The sequence below is a fragment of the Aphelocoma coerulescens genome, chromosome 1 (genome assembly GCF_041296385.1).
Source record: "Aphelocoma coerulescens isolate FSJ_1873_10779 chromosome 1, UR_Acoe_1.0, whole genome shotgun sequence".
Classification (NCBI taxonomy): domain Eukaryota; kingdom Metazoa; phylum Chordata; class Aves; order Passeriformes; family Corvidae; genus Aphelocoma; species Aphelocoma coerulescens.
In genome coordinates, this window is record NC_091013.1 from 91,664,738 (window position 1) to 91,688,610 (window position 23,873).

General features: G+C 46.8%; 2 protein-coding genes across 2 annotated transcripts in view; one reads left to right on the forward strand and one right to left on the reverse strand.

Moving 5' to 3' along the window:
- Window positions 1-18,936, forward strand: part of LOC138111415 (alpha-2-macroglobulin-like) — a 36,429-nt gene extending 17,493 nt beyond the window's left edge. The window contains exons 17-36 of the mRNA XM_069017153.1: window positions 669-768; window positions 2,183-2,309; window positions 3,131-3,359; window positions 4,431-4,557; window positions 5,162-5,283; window positions 7,663-7,714; window positions 8,356-8,439; window positions 8,546-8,722; window positions 9,608-9,692; window positions 9,886-10,042; window positions 10,329-10,403; window positions 12,562-12,727; window positions 13,703-13,926; window positions 14,301-14,519; window positions 14,880-15,007; window positions 15,357-15,447; window positions 16,706-16,774; window positions 17,174-17,276; window positions 17,846-17,887; window positions 18,857-18,936. Coding sequence (XP_068873254.1) covers window positions 669-768; window positions 2,183-2,309; window positions 3,131-3,359; window positions 4,431-4,557; window positions 5,162-5,283; window positions 7,663-7,714; window positions 8,356-8,439; window positions 8,546-8,722; window positions 9,608-9,692; window positions 9,886-10,042; window positions 10,329-10,403; window positions 12,562-12,727; window positions 13,703-13,926; window positions 14,301-14,519; window positions 14,880-15,007; window positions 15,357-15,447; window positions 16,706-16,774; window positions 17,174-17,276; window positions 17,846-17,887; window positions 18,857-18,882 — 2,403 coding nt within the window. The 3' untranslated portion in view covers window positions 18,883-18,936. The remainder of the gene's footprint in view (window positions 1-668; window positions 769-2,182; window positions 2,310-3,130; window positions 3,360-4,430; window positions 4,558-5,161; window positions 5,284-7,662; window positions 7,715-8,355; window positions 8,440-8,545; window positions 8,723-9,607; window positions 9,693-9,885; window positions 10,043-10,328; window positions 10,404-12,561; window positions 12,728-13,702; window positions 13,927-14,300; window positions 14,520-14,879; window positions 15,008-15,356; window positions 15,448-16,705; window positions 16,775-17,173; window positions 17,277-17,845; window positions 17,888-18,856) is intronic.
- A 2,025-nt stretch (window positions 18,937-20,961) lies between these two features.
- Window positions 20,962-23,873, reverse strand: part of A2M (alpha-2-macroglobulin) — a 31,686-nt gene continuing 28,774 nt past the window's right edge. The window contains exons 33-36 of the mRNA XM_069017224.1: window positions 23,367-23,435; window positions 22,865-22,967; window positions 22,254-22,295; window positions 20,962-21,107 (exon numbers count right to left, since the gene is read on the reverse strand). Of these exons, the coding sequence (XP_068873325.1) occupies window positions 21,082-21,107; window positions 22,254-22,295; window positions 22,865-22,967; window positions 23,367-23,435 (240 nt within the window). The 3' untranslated portion in view covers window positions 20,962-21,081. The remainder of the gene's footprint in view (window positions 21,108-22,253; window positions 22,296-22,864; window positions 22,968-23,366; window positions 23,436-23,873) is intronic.

The following is a 23,873-nucleotide window of genomic DNA, read 5'->3' on the forward strand; positions in this document are numbered from 1 at the left end:
CCTCTCTTCTTCTTGCCTGTCCTGAAGGGTTTTTTAATGGGAAACAAAAAGCTCATTTGCTGTAAACTTGCTCACATTTGTATGTGAGAAAATAACCAGGACCAGTTCCTACATTTTAGCCCATAAATAGTAACTATTTATCTAAACCATTTGACCTTTGAAAGGTCTCCTCATAGTAGAGACACCTGCAAAAGGGCTTGGGTAAAGAAACAGTCCTGAGAAATTACCTGTAGTATCATAATATTAGAAACTCCACATTCATTCATGTTTTCTTTCTCTGGTTTAAATAGGTCTCTAATAAAGTAGCAGTTAATTTGATAACCCACAAATCCACATATACCCTTCCAAAGCATCCTGCACAAATCTTTTTGGGTACCCTCACTCCAGTGCATTTCACACATGACATTTTCACCCAGGCAGCTGTCCCCAAGGTAGGCCTATGGCCTTGCCTTTCCATCTGATCATCCCAGGATTTAGCCTTAGTATGAGAATAACATGATAGAGACCCCACATCTGTGTCTAACCAGCCCATCTGGGATTTACATACAAGCCTTCGTTATTCTGACCAATACCAGACTTAGGTACACCCATTCTTGACATACTAAATAAAGTTTATTATCCAACCATTTTTTGCATATTTTTTGTTCTTCTTTCTCTTTGTTTACTAGGAATTGGGCTTAAAAGTCTTCACTAGCAGCAAGATCCATAAGCCTGAACTCTGCGAGCATTACCCAGAACACATCATGGAAAGGAGTTACAGTGGTTCTAGTACCTTTTTGGTTTTGCCTCTCACACAACCTCCTAAAATTTACCACCCTACTTACTTCTTTCCTTCCCTCTTTGAATCTTTGAATATTAATTACACAGGCAGATCTGATTGTGTTCATATATGCAGACCTAATTCAGGATCTCTCCCTTCTGGACCTAGTCCTGAAATATGAAACTGATTCACCTCTGCCTGCACCTTACCAAGCAGCCAGATGAGCCTGACTTGAACTGTGTGTCCTTGGTGACTCCCATGTCAGCCCCTACAGCAGGGAAGGTCTTGTAGCACTAAAAGAGTCTTTCAGCACAAAGCAGTGGGGTTTTTTTCCCATCAGATCTGAGTCCAGCTATGAAAACTCAAAAAAAGGAGCATCTACTTCTAGGCAGCCACATTCTAGCAATAGCTAGAGGAACAACTAGGGCAAAAATGGGCCAAGACAAATGAGAAGGTGGTACAACCCATGGGTCAGTATTTTACTACTGGGGGCTGAGAAATTTGGTTCTGTTCCCAGAGTCCCTGCTTACATGACTATCAGGGACTGGGCAGGTCATGTCACTTCTCTGGAGGTTCAGTGACTGTGAAGATAGGAGAATGCTATTGCTTTTGTTTTCTTGTTTTCTTAAACAGATCTGAGATTAGCAAGACTATATAAAAGACTCACCTATATCACTTCCAGTTACTGACTTTTATGGTGCAGTATCCCAGCTCCAATTAAACAATTATAGTTTTTGGTCCAGTGACAGCTTCTATCCATCTACCCATAAGACATCAGATCTTTGGTTTTGAAATGGAGGATTTGTCATCAGAGTATGGCCCAAGACAGCTCTCTGCTTTGACAAGATGTAAAGTCTTTTAAGGCTGATGGAAAAGTCATTCATAAGGCAGAACAGTATGCAACACTGTGAGAAAGCATCTTTCTGCATATTTGCTAATGGACAGAGATGTAAAGACCCATATTCATTTTTTTAAAATTCCTAGACAGAGGGCTAAGTGTGTCTTCTGTTTCTGGTCATGTATAAATGCAATCAATTCTTCAGCCAGATTATTAAACTATGTGCCATGGTAATATCTGGGGGCAGTATGTTTCACATTTGATTCTGTATTGCTTTAGAAATATAACCTTAATAACACCACCATGCATGGTTCTTTTGGCACTGCTGGGTTTGCTGGCAGTGGGGGAAGAATGCTCAACTTCATCCAATCTCTGTAAGAAGAGCAGCGACATTAAGAAAAATTAAGTACTGAGATGGCAACAGAGAAATTAATTATTCCAGTGGCCAAGATGTCAAAGCTGTTCTTTCAGTTTTAAAATTTTACCTAAAAATAACAACTACTTGGAGGTAAACTCTGTTCCTGGTTTAGAATGGAGTTTGACACATCTTTTCCTTTCTCCCTGCCCTTGAATGAATTTGCTAGTCTCTACAATGAATCTGCATGGAGAATTCAGTTATGACATGGCAGAAGATACGGTTGATGGCAATCCTATGGAGACTGTCCGGAAGTACTTCCCTGAGACATGGATCTGGGACATAGTTTCAGTGAAGTAAGTATTTAAGGGAATGTAGAGTGTGGTCACTAGGCCAAAACCTTGAAATAAGTTAAAGCCTCAGTGGATGTATTGGTACTTCAGTGAGAAGAGTATTTCTAGTAGACAATGGGATTTTTTATGGACATTAAGTATAGGATGCTTCAGAGGAACATGCAAAAGCCAGTGCCTATATTGCAGCTGGTCAGGTGTGCTAGTTTGAAAACAAACCAGGGGGAGGCACCAAGTCAGAATAACAATTTAATGGAAATTAAAGAAAAGGAAAAGAAAGTAAAAGAAAACACTGACAGAGTCAAGATACAACCTGAGTCCCTGTTAGGCAGGGTGGTGGTAGCAGTCCTCTGAAGTGGTGATCCTGTAGTAGAAGGGGTCTGCTCTTCCTCAGAAAGTCCAGTGGTGGCTGTGGGGCTCCTGTCCTCTGGAAATCCAGTGGGAAGAGTGTCTCTGGTGCTCAGAGTCCCAGATTATATCCACGATGGGATGCTTGGTTCCTCCCTCTGGGTGGAGCACCTCACAATGGGGTAATGAGTCATGAGGCCAAGTGTTATTAGGCTCGTTAACAGAAGATAGTCCGGAGGGAGTTATCTCTGAGTTATGCGGCAGGACAATGATGGGCCATTAACAGAAAAATAGTCTGGGGGGAGGAGGCAAGGAAACACTGCCCCACCTGATTTCCACTGCTCATGAGGATGGTAATAGAATACACTGCAACCCAGGACATCAGGGGTTTGCCGTCAGCAGATGTTGCACAGTAGGCTGTGAGGAGAATAGATGAACATCAGAATATAACTGAAGCCTTGTTCTCTGTCCCTCACCAGCTCTGAGGGAAAAGCTGATCTAGAAGTGACCATCCCTGACACCATCACTGAGTGGAAAGCCAATGCATTCTGTACTTCGGCAGAGGCGGGCTTTGGCCTGTCCCCAACAGTGTCCCTCAGAGCCTTCCAGCCCTTCTTTGTGGAGCTCACCATGCCCTACTCTGTAGTGCGTGGGGAATCCTTCCCGCTGAAAGCCACCGTTTTCAACTACCTGCCCACCTGCATCAGGGTAAGAGATGTTCACAGCTTTGCTCAGCCTAACAGCTTAGGCAAGACTACAGTGGGTCGCTTTTAACAAGGTGTTCCAAGCCAGATGACTGATCTGCAAAGATAATTTCATATAGGTGTATGTATGTACAGATCCTTGTTGTATGCAGTGAAGAGTGAATATGTTTTCCCCACAAAGTTTTGAAAGCTACATTTGATTCAGAGCCTAAAGCTCTGCTATTGAGACCCCCAGCCTTGTCATCACAAATTTGTGTCATTGTTCTATAGAAATATAGAACTTGGGTTCTTCGCAGATCACAGAATCATTGCATACCCACATGGAAATTCCAGGTTCGCCAGGGTGGATACCTGTGTTCAGTGTTTAGTCTCATCTCACAAAGCTTCACAGAAGATTTTCTGGAATGTGCAGACCTCCTGTCTTTTGTTGCATCTGTCTCTAAGACACTGAGCGGAGCTATATAACTTCACCATTCTTACTGGCAATGTTTTCCAACAAAAAAAAGGAGAAAATTTGGTAAGGGATTAGTACAGAATCTCAATCACCTCTGCTCAGTCTTTTATAAATAGAGACTTTTATTCTAAAAGGAGTGAAGCTGGAACAAGGAAGGGCACTTATCCAGTCATTCCAATACACTCTCATTTATGTCCATGTCTTTCCTGTTTTGTTTGCTATTTTCAGGTTCCTTACTCCACTTTTCCTTGTTCCCTTATTCTACTTTTCTTTGTTCCCTTACTAGCTGTCCCACTGCTGGTGTTTTATCTCTTCATCTAACTAATCATGAGAGAGATCTTTAATTCATAGCACAACTGGTCTGTGCTATTTGTTTTCCCAGAATCCATTTCCTTGCCAAAGATCCTGTTCTTTACACTTACCTCCCTGATCTCTTACAATTGTACACATTTCAGTCATTTTCTCCTTTATCAGGCAGCTCTTGCTCTGCAATACCCCTAAGGTCCTCAATCCCCCAGGAAAACCAGCTCCACCACTTTTTTCCATGCATTGCATTGTCTGCAATAACTCCAGCTCCTCTGCAAGTCCAAACCTCATGACACCTCTCTGTACAACTGGCAGGTCCGTGTGTCTCTGGCTGAATCTACTGATTTCCTGGCTGTATCAGTGGGGAAACAGGAAGAATCCTACTGCATCTGTGTGAATGAAAGAAAAACTGTTGCTTGGGCTGTAACACCAAGATCTCTAGGTAAGAGACCAGATGACAAGATACAGGGATCAGATATCTGTGTATGGCATCAGATCTTTGGTGTGAGGAGCTAGGTGACTCCAAACCTGTTTGGAAGGACCTTCTCTGTGTCAGAAGTGAGAAGTCCAACCCTGAGGTGAAGCACTGCACTGGGTGTAGTGTTTCCAGGTCCTAAACAACCATGTGTTACAGGCCTTGCTTTCCCAACATTTTAATAGAAATCGCAAATTCCCTTAATGCATTCCCAAAGCACCCAGACATTCCAGTTGGGAGCTAAGAATATCTTGTCTTAATGTGTATGGGTGTGAAATTTTTTAATCAATGCTTGCCTTCTCTGAAGCCTCCCAGAAAAAGACCATTTGATTTATGAGACCTTCCCCATCATTACTCTTCATGCTGATGGACTAACACACCTGCTTGAGTGGCCATCACAAAAGAGGTGGTCTGGAAGGCTGCATCTGGATCAAGATAAAACCCTGTCTCAGATTTAGTTCTCCTCTTGGAAAAGCTTCTCTGTAATGCATCACAGAGTGCCAAGTACAAACACAGACCTGTATTTCCCTGGCTCTGCCTGGCAGGACTGACTGACCCCTGTTTCTTCCAGGGCAGGTGGAGTTCTCAGTGACCACTGAGGCCCTACAGAACCAGCAGCCCTGTGGGAACTCCATTGTGGAGACCCCTGAGAAAGGGCGGAAGGACACGGTCATCAGACAGCTGCTGGTGGAGGTACGTGGGCTGCTAATTTTGGTGGCACAGAGAAGTAGCAATAGTAAGAGCAAGAGGTGTGTGTGATAGAGGTTTTCTGGTTTAGCTGTGAGAGCAGCAATAATGGCTTGTGGGACTCTTATTCTGCAAGCTTTTACAAAAGAAGCACTGATAAATCTAACACAGGCCAATAGAGCCCATAACTCATAATGTTGCCATCTCACAGTCAAAGCAGGGTCTTACATTACATAGAGGGACAGGAATAATAAGGCAGGCAATAATGACAGGTTTTTCTGAGACACCTCATATCAGAGATAAATGAGAAATCCTTGGGTTTGCCTCTAGTAAATCACAGGGATAGGTTGTGAATAGAACACTAGACAGAAAGCTTATACTTCTCCTCCAGCCCACAGCCAGTACTCTGGAACAGTCATCACAACCTACAGATATTTCTAAACAAAACTACTATCACTGTTTTGAATTGGTTTTATTACACTTCGAAGAATGCTCCAAACAGTGTAACTAACCTTTTATTTTTACATTCTTTTGTACACTTCTTTCCTTAAGCAGTGTTTTGCAATGATAAAAACATAGTTTTTCACATGGTAAGTTGCCAGTCATAAAATTAATCCGCAGTATAAGTCTTCTGGAAGCTACTGGCAAACAAAAAGTACCAGCTTGTTGTATAGGGAAATCTATATAATAGTAAGTCCTCCTTACATGGCAGACATTCCAGTTTTCAGTAAGGCAGAACTAGGATATATTTTGCTTCAGGAAATGTTTTGCTAACCTGAATGTAGTGACAGAACAACCATCCTATCTGCTAGGGTTTGTTGTTTTTTTTTTAATTATTTACAAATGGATTTGAATGTATAATACATGAACAACTGTTTAACATTTCAGGAAATTTTCCAAATTTGTGTACGCCTTCAGGAAAAAGACTGTTTGTTTTGTTCTTTGAAGATACAGGAAGATAAAGCACTGTAAAGTCTTTTCTCCCAGATGGCAAGGGAATGTAAATTACTGAACAAGTATTAGAGTTACTTCTGGCAGGGTGTCTGAGAGATTGCTCATCCTATCCTGTTATTGTAATGTGGTAATTAATCTGCAGCAAGCCCTGACGGGATGGAATTGGAAATTAGCATCCAAGGCTGAACAATTAATTAACAGGGATGGATACAGTGTAACAGGCTTGGGGTGAAGCTGCATTGTCATGAGCACAGGGATGACAATATTCCCTGCAGCAGGCAGTGCATCCCAGAGAGAGAGAAGTGAGTGTGCCAGAGGTCCCAGGGCATCTTCTTGCCTCTCCAGAAACCAAGCCTCACCGAGAGGTCTTTGGGGAGAAGGAATTTTTTCACCCAGGAATTTCTCATCAAGGAAAATCTTTCAAATAATTACAGTTTGTATGTTTTAATTGCCTGTTGAAATGTTCAAAATCAAACAAAACAATGGATTTCTCATTTAGTTGCATATCAGAATGACATACTGAAACAAACAAGAAGGTGCCTTTTCAAACAGAAGCATTTTGCTCTATCACAGTTTATCCAAAAAGCTTTTTTTTTTTTTTTCATTTTTTTCCCCTGCTCTTTCAATACTTTTCTGTCTTTTCATACTGAAGAATGAGAGACAATATGTTCCGACTGTGTGAGAAAGTGAAGACAATAACACCATTGTTTACATGCTGGGAAAAAAATATCAGCTGGCAAAAGCCAGAAACCAACAAGGAAACACTGGGAACTCTCCTATTTAGAGGTTAAAAAATTGATGCAGGGAGCTCACTAAAATATATTATGACAAAAAAATGTATTCTAGTAAACATTTGATTCCTGAGTTTTCTGCAAAATATTTTCACCCATCTCACCAGAAAAGAGGTATTCTTTTCTAACTTCAAAGACTAGACTAGAAACTATTAACGAGTTGACTGTGGCATGTATTTAAATTCTGGTTGTTTTAACATGTCACTTGTGGTGCATTGGAGTGCTCTAGCTGCCACCAGCCAAAGTTCTTGCATACATATCCTCCCAGTGTGCCAGGCACTCAGCCTTCACCACAGCCTGGAGAGCTCTGCCAGACTGGGCCACAATGGGAGGCACCTTGGATGGCAGGCTGCCATGTCTCTGTTGATAACATCACCTTGCATGTTATCTCCATCTTGCCCTGTGAAGATGCACGCGTCTCTCAGTAATAAGAAAGAATAGAAAATATATTACATTTCATACTTGTAATTATCCAGTATGTTACAGTCCTCAATTATCCTCAGTTTAGCACATGGAGGAGAAAACTTTCTAGGCAATTTTCAAAGAGTCCCTTTTACTTTCCCTTTTGATATTTCTTCCTTTTCTCTGTTGCTGTTGTTTCTCACTTTTTGCTTTTTTCTCTCTTGCCTTTTTCCCCAAGCCGGAAGGGACTGAGGTGGAAACCACGTACAACTCTGTGCTCTGTGCATCTGGTAAGAGCCATTTGTTTTCTAAGACTTTCTTTGTTGAGGTAGAAACTAAAGACAAAGGAAGAAGAAAAGGTTTGTGAGTGCTGCACTCTGAGAAGAAAGGTGTAGGGATCTGATAAAATTGAACAAACTAGATGCATATCCAGCTATTAGTGAACACAATTCTTCCTGGAGGAGAAAAGCTGAGGATATAATAGTGTCTACAATTAGAGAGGGAGAAGCATATATTTTAGGAAATGAGGCTGGCCAGGTCACTGCAGGGAAAGAATACCTGGGATTTAATAAGGTTATCTCTAATGCCTTTCATTAACAGGTGTAACATCACAAACCAGACTCTGCAGTAAGCCAGGTCAGAAAATCCACCAAAGCAGAAAAGGCCATAAAAATAGGATGGAAAAAGTGTATTTGTCAGTCAAGGCTGGTTGATGACGCCATATAGAAGTCCATGACAATCTGTGTGTGAGGGTATTGCAGGCCCAACACAAAATTTGCAGGATGGGAAACTTGGTCAACAAAATTGCAGATGAATGGATTTGTTGAAGTCAGGAAACCCCTCTTCAGGGGATGGTGTCTCACCCATGGATAGTTGCTGCTTGTGCATGTAGATACATCTGGAATTGTAATCAATCTGCTTTTTATCCCAGAAAAGTCAGTGTCAGACACAGTCTCCTTGGCTCTCCCAGCAACTGTGGTGGATGGCTCAGCCAGAGCATATTTCTCAGTGCTAGGTAAGTGAAACCTCCTCAAAGTGCCACATGCTATTTTGAAACACTGCCCTCCAGGCTGTGCTCAGTCTAATGGCAAATTTACACTGTGCATTTTCCCATTCCCCAGGTGACATCATGGGCACTGCCATGCAGAACCTGCACCAGCTCCTCCAGATGCCCTTTGGCTGTGGGGAGCAGAACATGGTCCTGTTTGCCCCCAACATCTACGTCCTGGACTACCTGAACAAGACAGGGCAGCTGAGTGAAGAGGTCAAATCCAAGGCCACTGGATACTTAGTGAGCGGTGAGCATTTACCTTTCTGTTCATCCCCTCCCTTGGCTATTGGATAAGGACACTGTGGGTCACTGGCCTGGATGATCTGTTGGAGGCTGTCTCTAGAAAGGAACAGGATACCAGCAGGTTAGGGGTACACAATACAGTATCTGTGAGAAGGAATCCTATGCTCAGTTGGAGGTACAGGATGAGAGACAACGGCATCCAAACAGGAACAAAGAAAAAGTCCAGGGCTGGCAATAACTCAGGATTTCTTTCCATAAGAAAAGGACTATATGAAATACATAAATCAGACTATAACCATTAATCATGGCAGCTGCTTATGTAGATGTTGAATTCTCCTTAGTACTGAGATGTAGAAAGTATTGTTCATCTTTGACCAGGGCAGAATTTTACCACATTAGCTAGGGCACGATGACAGGCACAACACCAGTACGTGCGCACACGGTGGGTATCTGCCAGCTAGCAAGGGGCTGTTGTGACTCGGTTATTTTTGCAGGAGAATTGCACTTCCTCCAAAGAAAATGATCCTGTTTTCTGTATTCATATCCTGTGTAGGACTCACATTTTTAATCAGTTCTCCTCTGGGAACCATTCTCTCATTTCTTTCAAGTCTGGGATGCATTACCTCTCCTCATGAAGTCTTGGGCAGAGAGCAGCAATGACCACAGCTACCCAGTTTCCTGGTGGTTTTGGTGAGAAGAAGAGCAAAAGAATAGAGATATTCAGAGCCAGTATTTGCCTGAACTTCCTTTGTAATACTGAGGGGCATAGCTCACACTTGTGCCACTAGTTAAGGGGCACACTGTGTTCCAAATGTCTCCTACATTTCCTTTGCATGGCTCCTTGAAAACCACTGCGGCAACTGAAATATTTTTTCACTCTCCATTTCAGGGTATCAAAGGCAATTGAAGTACAAACACTGGGATGGTTCTTATAGCACCTTTGGGCCACGTTATGGGCAAGTTGGAAATACCTGGTAAGACCTCAGTACCACTGGCTTTTTGTTTCTGCTTTTCATGCCCTCTCACTCCTCAGTGTTCTCTTGTTCTCTCAGTGCTTGGTCATTGTGGAGTTTGAAATGGAGGTGGAGATGAAGTTATATAGGCCCTATGACCTCTGATGGATAGAGGGCCTACTCAGGATGTCTTGGTTCCCTCTATCACTTTCAGGCTCACAGCCTTTGTCCTCAAGTCCTTTGCCCAGGCCCGGCATCACATCTTCATAGAGGAGAAGCACATCCAGGATGCTTTGATCTGGCTTACTCAAAAGCAGAAGGAAAATGGCTGTTTCCGCAGTTCTGGGGCGCTCCTGAACAATGCTATGAAGGTAACGTGTCACCTGGTTGGCTCCACATGGGCTTTGACAGGCTGGAGCTTGGCAACTTGGCCACTCTGGGATCAACAGAGTTATTTCAGCACTTGGGGGTTAGGAAAGAGTGAGGAGTTATATGTGTGAGTTATCACAGAGGCGGGAAGAAGTCAGCAGCCTTTTCTGAAGGACCTAGCGTGAAAAGGAGGCCAAGAAGAGTTTGTCCCTGAAGAATGCAGATAAGTAGCACAGGGGGAAGCCAATGTTGTGTGGGATCAACAAGTACCTCTGTGTTTCCCTGCAGGGTGGAGTGAATGACGAGGTCACACTGGCAGCCTACATCACTATTGCACTGCTGGAGATTCCTCTGCCTGTAACCGTACGTGTCTGCACCCCAGCCTGAGCCACAGATGGTACTAACCTGCCCTACCAGTGTCCCAATGCTCAGATTAGCAGGTCCCTTTACCTCTGGAAAGAAGAAATCTTGTCTGAGTAGTCTTTCCATTTAAGCCTAGACCGAACTAACATTTTCCTCAATTTTTGTCCCCTGTCCAATCCTGTCTCCTGTATATACATTTCACTTAATATTTTTCTGAGTTCTTTTGTGGATGATAATGGATTTGCTCCATACAGCTTGGATTGACAGTGAGCTAAATAATATTTAATTCTCTGAAGTGAGACAAATAGGTTTTCTACACCTACAGAAATCTCATTTTGTTTCTTAGAATAGTACAATCCTGTTAAACCACTCTTGGGCCTATTGTGCAGACACAACACCACAGGTCAGTAAAAAAGCATGGCACCCTCAGACATTCATTCTCATTTTCTTTGCTTCTTCTAGATGGTTTTATGGGAAATCCCCATCCTTAATCCTTGAATAATAAGGTATACCTATAGGTAATAAAGTATAGGTATAGGGAGTACCATCATGGCACTCTGTGAAAAACCTGAGGCCTACTTAAGAGCAGTGTGGGTTTGGTCATTCTGATCCCCCGACTTTGAGACAAGGTGGTGGTGCAGGTAAAATTGGGGTATGAATCACAGCAGAAGGGCTGCTGAGCCAGTGTGGTTGCCAGGCTGTTGCAGTCCCTCTGCTCCAAATGTGGTAGGGAATGTTTTGTGTCTAAAGTTTTGTCCTGTGTAGCAAGAATCAGCAGAAGGAATTATTTTGTCAGTAAGGTGACATGGATGACACTAACTTTACCAGAAGAGTATTCTTTCTTTGTTATGTGCTTTATTTAGAAGCCAAGCTCTCAGGCAGAGCCATATTGGATAATGAGGATGTTTTCCAGCTCCCTGTCTGAGTCTAAAACTTCCACTGAATGTGAAGGAAAGGGTTTGTCACAATCTGGGTGGAGAATGGGTGCATTTCAAGTTAAGCTGTATGAACTAAGATTAGCACAGTCCTTAAGCAATTCAGGCTCATACAGAGTATTTCTATAAGTAAAATAAGCCATATTAGATCCTCATAAAAACCTTAATAGCACTGTCCTCAGCATGGGTGTCTACTGTCACATCCTGTCATTAGACTGGACTCCCCAATACTAACTTTACCAACAGTAGTAGGCATAGACACAACCAATTTTGGTTTTCTTCTTTGCTTTCTTAAAACCAGCTGAACTGCTTCTCCAAAAGGAATCACAAAGGATTTCATCTTCCAGTAGACACACAGTGAAAGTCAAAGTACAAAGCAACAGCAAAATATGTCTTTTCCTTCTAGACACTTTATTAAGCTGTAAATGTGCTGTTAGCTTTCAGGTCATGGCATGGTCTCCCTGCAGAGCTACTTTTTCAGTTTTATAGAAGCTTTTCCATCACAAGTGAGGAGTAGTCATGTGTCTTGCTGAAAGGTCACAGGGTAACAGTGCCTGTTAGTCATAACATTGTGTAAAGTAGCTACATTTTACTTTGCTGCAGTGATTGCACTCTTAAACCAATAGATGCATTGTTAATGTTAACATCACAAAAAATATTCTACAAAATACAAAGAAACCCACACTTTTTCTTGTGCAGAGACAGAGATCACCACCGAACTAGAAACTACATTACTTCCAGAAAGTGAAATTTTTTCAAAACGCCCTGGAAAAGGGGAACCAAAAAAAATGAAAGGATAGAGCAGAGGGTAAAAGCACAGAACAGTCTTAGGATGAGAGTAGGAGGAGGAAAGCAAGTATTCTGTACACCTAAAGTGAGGAAGTATTTCAGACCACACCTCTCAACCCAGACACAATCAGGCCAGTAATTCTTCTTGAGGAAGAAGGATTGGAGCCCTGTCTTCACAGTCTTTAAATCAAACTAGGAAAAACCATTACATCAAGACATATTAAAGAAAAGTAGATTCAAAATAAGGAACAGCCTTTGGCCGCCCATTTGTTCTAGGAATTATTAGGCCTGGAGGTAAGGGATACACAATGGTAAAATCTTTGTTAGGCCAGAAAGTGGGGATGCTAAGGGTCCACAGGTACCACTCCTATTCCTGGTGTTCTAAGATGGACCTCAGTATGCTCACCTCCAGTTCAGTCTCTCTCTCCTTCCAGCACTCAGTGGTGCGGAATGCTCTGTTCTGCCTGGAAACAGCAGCAAATCAGAAAGAAAACCACGTGTACACCAAGGCACTGCTGGCATACGCCTTTGCCCTGGCAGGGAACAGGGAGAAGAGGAAGGCATTGCTCAACTCACTTGAAAAGGAAGCTGTGAGCAAGGGTGAGCGTTCCTGGTGGGACACGGCTTTCACCAGCCTTACATCTTCCCTTGGCAGAATGGCTTTTGTTGGTGGGGCAATGGCTGCAGGAATGGCCCCTGTGGGTAGGGAAAGGTGGAGGGAGAGGAAAGACTTGTGCAAAGGGACTATGTTTTTGAGAAGTCCCTCTCAGTCCTTCTTCTCAGCTCCGAGGCAGCTCCCCAGGAAGCAGCAGGCACCATCCCCTGGGTGCTGAGCTGAAGGGTGGCTCTGCTCCCACCTCTCCTCAGCCCACTCCTCTGGCCATGCCAGGCACTGCTTGGCAAAGGCTTAGCAATGCTCAGGGACATTCCTTCCTTCCAGGGCACAGGCTCAACAAAGAACAAAGGTGACCTTGCCCAGCACAAGGCATGTCAGTCAGAGAAGAGATGGGTGTGCTGAGAGAGAAGATGAACATACAGGGCATTTTGGAGGCCACAGCACAAACTCTGAGTCTTCTAGGAAAATCAAGTAATCACTTGGAACTGATCAGGTTGAGTCAGGCTGGCCAGAGGGTTTGTCCAAGCAGTGAGTAGTGGAACTGTGAAGGGAGTATCCCCCACACCTTTTGCCTTCTCCACCTGCAGGGGACTGGTAAGCCCTGGTCACATTCTTTGGGCCATTTGGCCTCTCACTGCCCAACGCTGGCATCTCCTCTCACAAAGGGAAGGAATGGCATCCTCCTGAGCTCTCTGGTTCCCTGCGGTGCCCAAGCCCATAAATGTCCATGGGAATGTGGGGTCTAGGACAAAGTGCTGTCTAGGCGTGGGGCTCAGCACTCTCACAGTCATTGTTAACCTGAAAAATGTGTAAACCTGACCCTTCCCACTTCAGCCTGCATGACAGACACATCCTGGAGGCTCCGTCCTCCCAGCTGGAGCGGCAGCAGATGAAGAAGTGCCTTGCAATACTTAATAGTAATCATTGCTTATTGTCTCGTCTCGCTGGCTCCTGTGAAGATGGGTCTGTTCACTGGCAGCGGCCTGGGAAGGAGCCAGAGGCTGATCTCCCGTACTATCGCTCCCGAGCTCCCTCTGCGGAAGTGGAGATGACGGCCTACGTGCTCCTGGCTCACCTCACCTCGCAGCCAGCCCCTGCCCAGGAGGAGCTGGCATTTGCATCCCTTATTGCAAAGTGGATCAGCAGTCAGCAGAATCCCAGTGGAGGCTTCTCCTCCACCCAGGTGAGCTGCTTCCCTCCGGCCGCCTCGCACATCCACCTCAGAAGATGGGACGTGTCAGAGAGCCAGGTGGGAGCTCAGGAAGGTTTGCCAGGAGGGTGGGAACTGTAGCCCTGCAATAGATGCAGGCAGTACCTTCCACGGCTGCCAAGTTCCCAAGAGGCCACAGGCAAGTATGTCAGGTAGTGCCTCTGGGAAGGGAAATATGCTGAAGCTGCTCTTTCCCTCTGTCTTTTCTTCTTTACACTGGAGAAAGTGGGGCTGGAGGGGAGGGTGCCTGTGACAGAAAGGGCAGGCTGCAGGAGGACAGGCTGTAGGAGGACAGGCTGTGGAGAGGCTAATTGCACCCCCTGAGTGCTGGGACTCATCTCTTTCAGGACACAGTGGTGGCTCTCCAAGCCTTGTCCCTGTATGGAGCTGTCACCTATGCCAAGAGCGGGGCAGCTTCCACCGTGGCCCTGCGATCTGGAGGGGACTTCCAGCAAGAGTTCCAAGTGGATGCCAGCAACCGGCTGCTGCTGCAGCGCGTGCCCCTTGCCCAGGTGCCGGGGCAGTACAGCGTGGAGGTGTCTGGTGAAGGATGCGTCTACCTGCAGGTGAGGGTTGCATGCTGGGAGGGGAGCCCCTTGCCAGGCAGGAGCAGGGAGAGGACAGGATCAGAGAACCATCCAGGCTGGAAAAGACCCTAACATCATCGAGTCCTCCCACTGAGGTAGAGGAGAGTAAAGAGTAAAGGAGGGAGGGGAGAAGTGGAAGGCTGTGGGTAAAGGGAAGAGGAGGAGAAGAAGAGTAGAGGTGTGTGGAAGAGAAAGAGTGGGAGAGAAGGAGGGACGGCTCTGCAGCGTGGAGGAGCTGTGAGAATGGGAGAAGTGGGGAGGCTGGGTGGGGAGAGGGTCCCCTCTCTCCCACCTTGAGCGTGCACACACGCTCACACAGAGCTGCTGGCTGTCCCCTAGACAAGCCTGAGGTACAACGTGCAGCCCACGCAGGAGGAGGCACCCTTCATGCTTCATGTGCACACAATCCCAGAGACGTGTGAGGACTCCAAGGCTCACAAGGTCTTTGACATTGGCATAAATGTCAGGTGAGTCTGCATCTTGATCTGAGCTTTCCTGTTGAGCCATGGCAGCTGGGGGAGGTCTGGTTGTCCCCAGGGTGAGCCCGTCTGGGAGAGCAGCACATTCCTGCGAAGGTGGGCAGGAGGCAGCTGTTCTGTGAGGAGAGGCTCTGGAGGAAGGACTTGTCCTGCCGTGTGGGCAGCCCAAGGCTGGGCTAGTGAGAGGCTGCATAGGTGACTAGAAGCACCTGGCACAGCTGGAGAAGAAGGTGCTGGACTGCCAGGACTCAGTGGGGTGCCAAGTGTTATGGAAATGCTGGAAGCGTGCCCAGCTTTGAGTTGATGAGCACTGAATCTTTGTTGCTTGGTTCCTTAGTTACACAGGGGAGCGCAATGGCTCCAACATGGTGATTGTTGATGTGAAGATGCTGTCGGGATTCGTCCCCTTGAAGTCCTCAGTGAGGAAGGTAGGAGCCTGTTTGTCATGCAGGCAACGTTGAATCACAGAGTCATTAAGGGTGCAAAAGATCTCCATCTCCAAGCTTTGACCAGATGCCACCATACCCACTTATTACCATATTGCAAAGTGCCCCCTCTACTCCTTTTTTTAACTTTTTCAGGGATTGTGACTCCACCACTTCCCTGTGAAGCCTGTTCCAATGCTTAACCACTCTTTCAGCGAAGCAATTTCTCCCAATATCCAACAGGAATCTCCCCTGCCACAAATTAAGGACATTTCCTCTTGTTCTATCACTAGTTGCCTGGGAGGAGAGACTGACCCTTGCCTGGCTACAACCTCCTTTCAGGGTGTTGTAGAGAGCAATAAGGTTCCTCCAAGCCTTCTTTTTTCCAAACTAAACAATCTCAGTACCCTCAGCTGCTCCTCATAAGACTTACATTCCAGTCCCTTTCCCAGCTCACTGTCTTTCTTTGTAGTCGCTCCAGTAGCTCAAGGTCTGAAGTCAGGGCTCCAAAACTGAGTGCAGAATTCAACGTGCAGCATCACCAGTGCTGAATACAGAGAGAAAACATCCACTTTCTCATTTTCAAGGCACCTTTCCAATGTCTGTGGCAAAGAACAAAGCTTCAGCTTGATTTTTCACTGTCATTTGCACATTTGACATGTCCAGTGTTCTCTTTTCATACATGGCTTCAGGCCAGCACAAGGGGAGACAATGGGATCAGTCTAGGCAAAATAGACAAAGTAATTTTTTCTTTAGACTCGTGATGGGGATTTTTTTTTTCACTGTGTCCCAACAGCTCCCCATAAACATTGTCTGTGCATGGTACATTCAAAAATAGTGCTGTTTCCTTTTTCCCTCTGCTGACCTACAACATCTTCTAGCATTGTAACTCTTTAGGTCTTGGGTAACTGTTTGGGATGCTGAGTAGTGCATGAACTGCAAAATAAAGGCTATAATAATATGGTGCAGAACTAGCAAGCCAGAAGGAGCATATTTTCCTTTAATTGTTCCATCACTGTGCTTGAAGCAGTGCTAAGTCTCTTCTGGAGAGGTTCTGGAGGTGGTACTTCTTCAGCCAGGCTGGTGAAGGGGAGGGCTGGAGACCATGCTACTGCTGTGGCACACCAAGGAGGCATTGCTACTTGCTTAGTTCCCTGAGTACTGCAGTATTTCATCCAGAGTACATCCCACCCATAGGGCTGTGCAAGGGCCACAGGGAGAGCACCGTCAATGCAGTAACATCTTGGTCTTCTTTCTTCAGCTGGAAGGCCACCCCGTTATTGAGCGCACAGAGCTGAATACCAATCATGTTCTACTGTACCTGGAAAAGGTGAGGATGGGGCAGAAACACAGGCGCTGGGACTTTTGGCTACATAGGGCAAACAATCTGGGACTCAAAACTACCATGGCTCTGATAAGAATGCGACTGAATATTTTACTGTCTTTTCCTGACTACAAACTCTAAGGGCTGCTTCCCTCCCAGCCCTCAGCAGGCGTTCCCTGCACCCTGAGCGCAGATCAGGCACTGCTCTCCCCACCAGCAGAGCCTCCCCCAGGGTGGGGGAAGGGTCCCAGGGTTTCCCCTTGTCCCTCAGCCAGTCCTTCAGCTCTGTGTCGGGCCAGGGCATGGGTGGCCGGGGAGAGCGCAGGGCCTGGGGTCGGTGCGGTGGCTCAGGGGAGCCCCTGCAGTGCAGAGCCCCCCTGAGCCTCCTCTGCTTCCCTTCCCCAGCTGGGCAGGGAGACCCTCAGCTTCTCCTTCACGGTGGAGCGGGACATCCCCGTGCAGGGCCTGAAGCCAGCCCAGGTGAAGGTCTATGACTACTACGAGACAGGTGAGTGCCAGTAGTGCCCGTGGGAGCGAGGAGGGGCAGTGGCACACGAGCAGGGGCACAGGAGCTGTGGGGACCTGCAGCTGCCCCGGCCTGGCATGGCCACCCCAGCCCTGCCGGAGCTCTGGGAGCGCAGAGGGGCCGGGGTAGAGCCGTGGGCGCTGGGGGTCCCGTGTTCATTTCTGGCCCCAGAGTGCGGCCGTGCCCGTGCTTCCAGGCAGACCTGCTGCTCCCTGTGCCGCTGCTGTCCTGGCTGCTGTGCCAGGGTGGCAGTGACAGAGCTGTTTGTCCCCACCTCAGCCCGGTGTGCTGGGAGGAGGTGTCTGAGCAGCCCTTGGGTACACTGGAGTGGAGGTGCCTGTGCGGGTGGCTCTGCCTTGCTGCCACTGCCCCCAGACAGGGCCGGGACTGGGGCTGCCCCCACCCCAACTGGGATCTCTGGGGGAAACTGGGGATGGTGGCACCAGCCTGCTCTGGAGGCCTGGGAAAAGCATCTCCCTGGCACCCATCCCTCTGCCAGCAGTGCCAGGGGTCACCTCAGCTCACTCTCTCCCTTCCCTTCTGTTTTCCAGATGAGTTTGCCACACAGGAATACAGTGCTCCCTGCACCACAGGTAGGTTACTGCTTCCTTCACTGCTCTCTACATCTTCTTCATTACATTCTTTGTTTTCCAGCCAGCACTTGTCTCTTCCTGTTTTAATTTGGGTGACATTGGCCCAACTTACACGTGCAGATCTTGCATATAAAACTGAGAGCATGGGAGTTACAGAAATGGCAAGTTTGCCTCTCGTAGCTACTTTCTGAAGGAAGTCTTCCTTCCTTCTCAGGGTCCCGCTGCCCCAGGGTCTCTCAGGAGGCAGCTGTGCCGCATGACCCTGGGCAGCCAGCCCTCAGTCTTGATTTGGAGTCTGAGCTGGCTGCAGGACAGAAATACTGTAATCTTTGGGGGATTCTCTGCAATGCAAGGCCACGTTTGTTTGGCTTAGGAGCACAGGTAATTTAGGAGCTTCTGTAAAAAGCTCTGACCAAGGTTATTTCTCCTGTCCTATATGGAGTCCTGCAATATGAAAACTGGCAGGTCTTGCTTTCCATTAGTTGCCCAGTTTCAGGTGTTTGGAGTATGGAAGCTTCTGGAAAGCAGAGTTCCTGGGAAATTGTTTTTCACAGGGCCTGACTGTGACACCTGAAAACAGAAAAAGTGGTTTGGACTTGGGGAAAGCAAAAGCTTTGCCTCTTGCTGGTGGTAAATGGTGGTATCTATCTCCTTTTGTGTTTTTATCTGATGTCTGGAAGAGTCCGAACTCCCACACTTCTGTTCCATACTGCTTGTTAACCTGGGCTGTGTCCATAGCTACAGCTGTTTTCTGCTGATTCTGGACCTACAGCCTCCCTTCATAGAAAAATGTGCACAAGTCCTAAGATATTGAGTGGACAGTAAAACGTGTCCAAAGGGTATTTTGGCGTGGTCTGGTTGTCCAGTGTGAGACTCATTGGAAGACCTTGGATTTTAGGCTACTTTTCCCCAGTTCTGTTAAAATGCAGATAAAGTCCTGTTCCCTCCCATCTTCTTTCATCCTTGCAGAGGAAGTAAACCAGGGAAATGATTGAAGAACGCTCCCAGATGCTGGAATCCGCCTGCCTTACCACCACCACCACCACCACCACCACAGTGTGACAGATGAATAATGTCTGCAAGGAATGGAAAGTGAACTTTGCAAATAAATTAACTGTACTCACCAATGATTTTTGAACACTTTGTTCCCAATTCTGATTTCTCCTGCTCATCTTTCAGTCACAGCTTTAATCTCCCTGGCTTCTTAGGTTAAAGAGTAACCCATCTAACAAGGCCTGTGTGCAGGGAAATACGGCTAAAAAGTGAAGAATAAAATAACAGGACAGAATGATTTAAGTGGGGATCAGCCTTTCTAATGTATCTATCTCTGTGTTACATTCTTTGAACTCATCGTCTGAGGTGCAGACTAATCAGTGGAGAAGGATAGGTAGTTCTTGGGAACATTTTCTCTCCCCTGGCTTACAAACCATACCCTCAATTGAACTGGTCTCTGCAGAAGGCCTGTCCATGTCTCCCACCATTAGGCAGCCTGGAAGATCAACTAATGTTACATGCAATCCAACCTCTGTGATCTTCCCTGTAGACACCCCTCCTGGGATTGTTTCTTGTTTGTAGAAGAGTGGGAGGAGACAGAGTCTGCCCTCTTCAATGATTAGAGAGTGCCTGGGGGCAGGAGGGATGTGTACATGCATTCTGCCTTTGGCTGATAACTTACAGTGGTCTGTTCTCCAGTGGGAGCTTGGGTCTTCTTGTGGAAGCTTCCATTATCTCATGTCTGCTACTTCTGGGAGATTACCAAGGAGAAGCTAATGGCATTTGCCACTAACCTACCTGCCTAAGTCTAGTTTAAATGGTACATTCATTTAAATCATATAGTTGCTTTGATGAAACTGTCTACAGGCCTCTTAGATACCTCCAGGAATGATCCCCCTTTCTTCATTTTGTCTCATGAATTTGTGGTTTTAACTTTTGAATGCAAAAAAATCTTATGCGACTGTTTATTCTCATGAAATGCTTATTGTTAGGTATCATGGCGTGTTGTGCATCCAAAGTATGCACAGCTAGCTGTTCCATCCAATTTTTGGCTTGGTGTGCCTGTACAAACAGTATTATTGAGAACAAATAAAATTCTTCATCTATTTTGCTAGATATTAATATTATGTCACTTTGTCTTCTGTGGTGTTTGGGGTTTGACATGATTTCCCACAGCATTCTCCTGGAGAAATTGATTGCCCATTGCCTGTAGAGGTGCACTGTTTGATGGATAAAAAAGCTGTCTGGATAGCCAGGCCCAGGAAGTGGTGGCAAATGGAGTTCCATTCTGCTGGTCACTGGTGGGGTTCCCCAGGGCTCAGTGTTGGGGCCAGTCCTGTTTAATTATCAGTGACCTGAGGAGATCAAGTGTACCCCCAGTAAGTTTGAAGGAAACACCGAGCTGGGTGGGAGTGTTGATCTGCTGGAGGGCAGGAAGGTTCAGCGGGTCAAGGCCAGTGATGTGAGGCCAAGTGCTAGGTCCTACACTTGAGTCACAACAACCCCATGCAATTCTACATGGTTCAGCAGTGGACTGAGCAGTGCTGGGTTAATGGTAGGACTTGACCTTACAGCCTTCTCCAACTTAACAATTCTGTGACTGACACTGTTAAGGTCCTAGTCCCTCTCTGATTTCACTTCAGCTGCTTAGAAACAAGCAGACACTGCTAGAATGGGAAAGTCCACAGGTCTTCCCTTCACTTCTATCTGGTCTGCTGTAAAAGATCAGATTGGACAGGTTCACCCCATCCTCGCACCTCACAGCAGTGATTTCTCAGTGCAATCAAAGGGGATATGTGATCAGAGGTTTATGCCCAAGGATCACCTTGCAGAAAACACCCTCTGTAGAGGCAGAGAGACAAACTTCCAGTGCATAATGGATCAGATACGCTGTCCTCTCTCCTTAGAGAACCGGCAAGTATGGAGAAAAATCTCCCAACTGCTAAAATCTATCTGCCTTCTGGTATTCTTGAGGATTTCCCAAACACCACCTTGCCATGAAATCTTAGGCCATGACACAGTCTGAACTATGCATAGGAGAAGAGACAAGCGTAACAGAAAACAAAGCCAGAGACGTCTGATGAGAATCAAGACTTAATTTATTTATAGTGTTGCTTCCTTTTTGCTTTTGAGGTGTCAAAGATCTTCTAGGGGCAGAGACACGTAAACTGAGAAGGCAAGGCTCTGACAAGATGCATTCTTCAGGAATTTCCTTGTTCAGCCTTGACTGGAGATGGGAAAAGGACAAAGTAAGATAAATATTCTGGTGAGTTATGTCCAGAGTCCTGGAAACAGCTTCACCTAAAAATGCCCGGTTGCAGACAGATAACAGAATGGGAATGGCTGGACATATTCAAAATATCTAGGCTACAGAGAGGGGAGGCAGATTCATCCTGGAGCTCCATGAGCTATTCTAGTACACATTCTCTCTCAGCAACTTCATTTCCCTGGGGAAGAGTTTGAAAGGTCCTCACTAAAGAGATGTGAATAACATCAATATTGCACCAAGATATTTGGGAGACAATTCCTCAGTACCTTTCAGTGCCTGCAGCATAGCTGAAGTGGCCCTAAAAAGGACAGAGACACAAAAGGCTGTGTGTGGTGTTCCATCCCAAGGGTGACTTGAATCTTATTTACATAAAGTGACACAAGCAAAGAGGAAAAGACAATTGCCACTGTAAAATGAAGTCAGTAACACTAAGATTGCTATTCCCAGGGAACAAAAATGAAAGCTGTATCTGATCTTACAGAGGAAGCTGAATGGCAGTGCTGGGAAATAGAATTATTGGGATCAATAAAAGAACTGTGCAAGCAATAGGCCTGGAAGTTTTAGGCTTGTGTGTGAGAAAAACTTTCCATGGGAAAGTCCCTGTGTGAAGAAAACAAGCAGGCCTGAGAAAGAGCGTGGGAGTGAAAAACTTGCAGCTATGCTATCCGGGAGTGAACAAGGGAGATGAGCACAGAATTCTTTTGATCATAACAAGACTGTGGAAACTTGCCAATGTAAGTCCAATTATGTAGAAATAGAAATGTGTCTTGATAAGCTTTAAGCCACTTAGGAGCTAACAAGCTGGTATACTATATAAGTGCCTTTAGACTGCTAATAAACAGAGTTCGTTTATCAACCATATTGGTTTGGATTGTGTGTCTCTCTCTCCCCCTGCTGGGATCCGGGCTCCTTGTCCCGCGGAGCTTCTAACATGGCAGCAATGCTTTTGGTCTCTGTACTGAGATGGGGACTGCAGTAGGCACAGTGCAGATAAATGCTGAGAGTAGACACAGGCCAAGGAAACACAAAGCCTACAAAGACTCTAGCTCAAGACAGCCTACAATAATCCCTGCTGGAGCATCTCAGTTGTTCATGTGCACCTACCTGTGGTGCAGGGAGCACTGTATTCCTGTGTGGCAAACTCATCTGGAAAACAGAAGGGAAGGGAGAGAGTGAGCTGAGGTGACCCCTGGCACTGCTGGCAGAGGGATGGGTGCCAGAGAGATGCTTTTCCCAGGCCTCCAGAGCAGGCTGGTGCCACCATCCCCAGTTTCCCCCAGAGATCCCAGTTGGGGTGGGGGCAGCCCCAGTCCCGGCCCTGTCTGGGGGCAGTGGCAGCAAGGCAGAGCCACTCGCACAGGCACCTCCACTCCAGTGTACCCAAGGGCTGCTCAGACACCTCCTCCCAGCACACCGGGCTGAGGTGGGGACAAACAGCTCTGTCACTGCCACCCTGGCACAGCAGCCAGGACAGCAGCGGCACAGGGAGCAGCAGGTCTGCCTGGAAGCACGGGCACGGCCGCACTCTGGGGCCAGAAATGAACACGGGACCCCCAGCGCCCACGGCTCTACCCCGGCCCCTCTGCGCTCCCAGAGCTCCGGCAGGGCTGGGGTGGCCATGCCAGGCCGGGGCAGCTGCAGGTCCCCACAGCTCCTGTGCCCCTGCTCGTGTGCCACTGCCCCTCCTCGCTCCCACGGGCACTACTGGCACTCACCTGTCTCGTAGTAGTCATAGACCTTCACCTGGGCTGGCTTCAGGCCCTGCACGGGGATGTCCCGCTCCACCGTGAAGGAGAAGCTGAGGGTCTCCCTGCCCAGCTGGGGAAGGGAAGCAGAGGAGGCTCAGGGGGGCTCTGCACTGCAGGGGCTCCCCTGAGCCACCGCACCGACCCCAGGCCCTGCGCTCTCCCCGGCCACCCATGCCCTGGCCCGACACAGAGCTGAAGGACTGGCTGAGGGACAAGGGGAAACCCTGGGACCCTTCCCCCACCCTGGGGGAGGCTCTGCTGGTGGGGAGAGCAGTGCCTGATCTGCGCTCAGGGTGCAGGGAACGCCTGCTGAGGGCTGGGAGGGAAGCAGCCCTTAGAGTTTGTAGTCAGGAAAAGACAGTAAAATATTCAGTTGCATTCTTATCAGAGCCATGGTAGTTTTGAGTCCCAGATTGTTTGCCCTATGTAGCCAAAAGTCCCAGCGCCTGTGTTTCTGCCCCATCCTCACCTTTTCCAGGTACAGTAGAACATGATTGGTATTCAGCTCTGTGCGCTCAATAACGGGGTGGCCTTCCAGCTGAAGAAAGAAGACCAAGATGTTACTGCATTGACGGTGCTCTCCCTGTGGCCCTTGCACAGCCCTATGGGTGGGATGTACTCTGGATGAAATACTGCAGTACTCAGGGAACTAAGCAAGTAGCAATGCCTCCTTGGTGTGCCACAGCAGTAGCATGGTCTCCAGCCCTCCCCTTCACCAGCCTGGCTGAAGAAGTACCACCTCCAGAACCTCTCCAGAAGAGACTTAGCACTGCTTCAAGCACAGTGATGGAACAATTAAAGGAAAATATGCTCCTTCTGGCTTGCTAGTTCTGCACCATATTATTATAGCCTTTATTTTGCAGTTCATGCACTACTCAGCATCCCAAACAGTTACCCAAGACCTAAAGAGTTACAATGCTAGAAGATGTTGTAGGTCAGCAGAGGGAAAAAGGAAACAGCACTATTTTTGAATGTA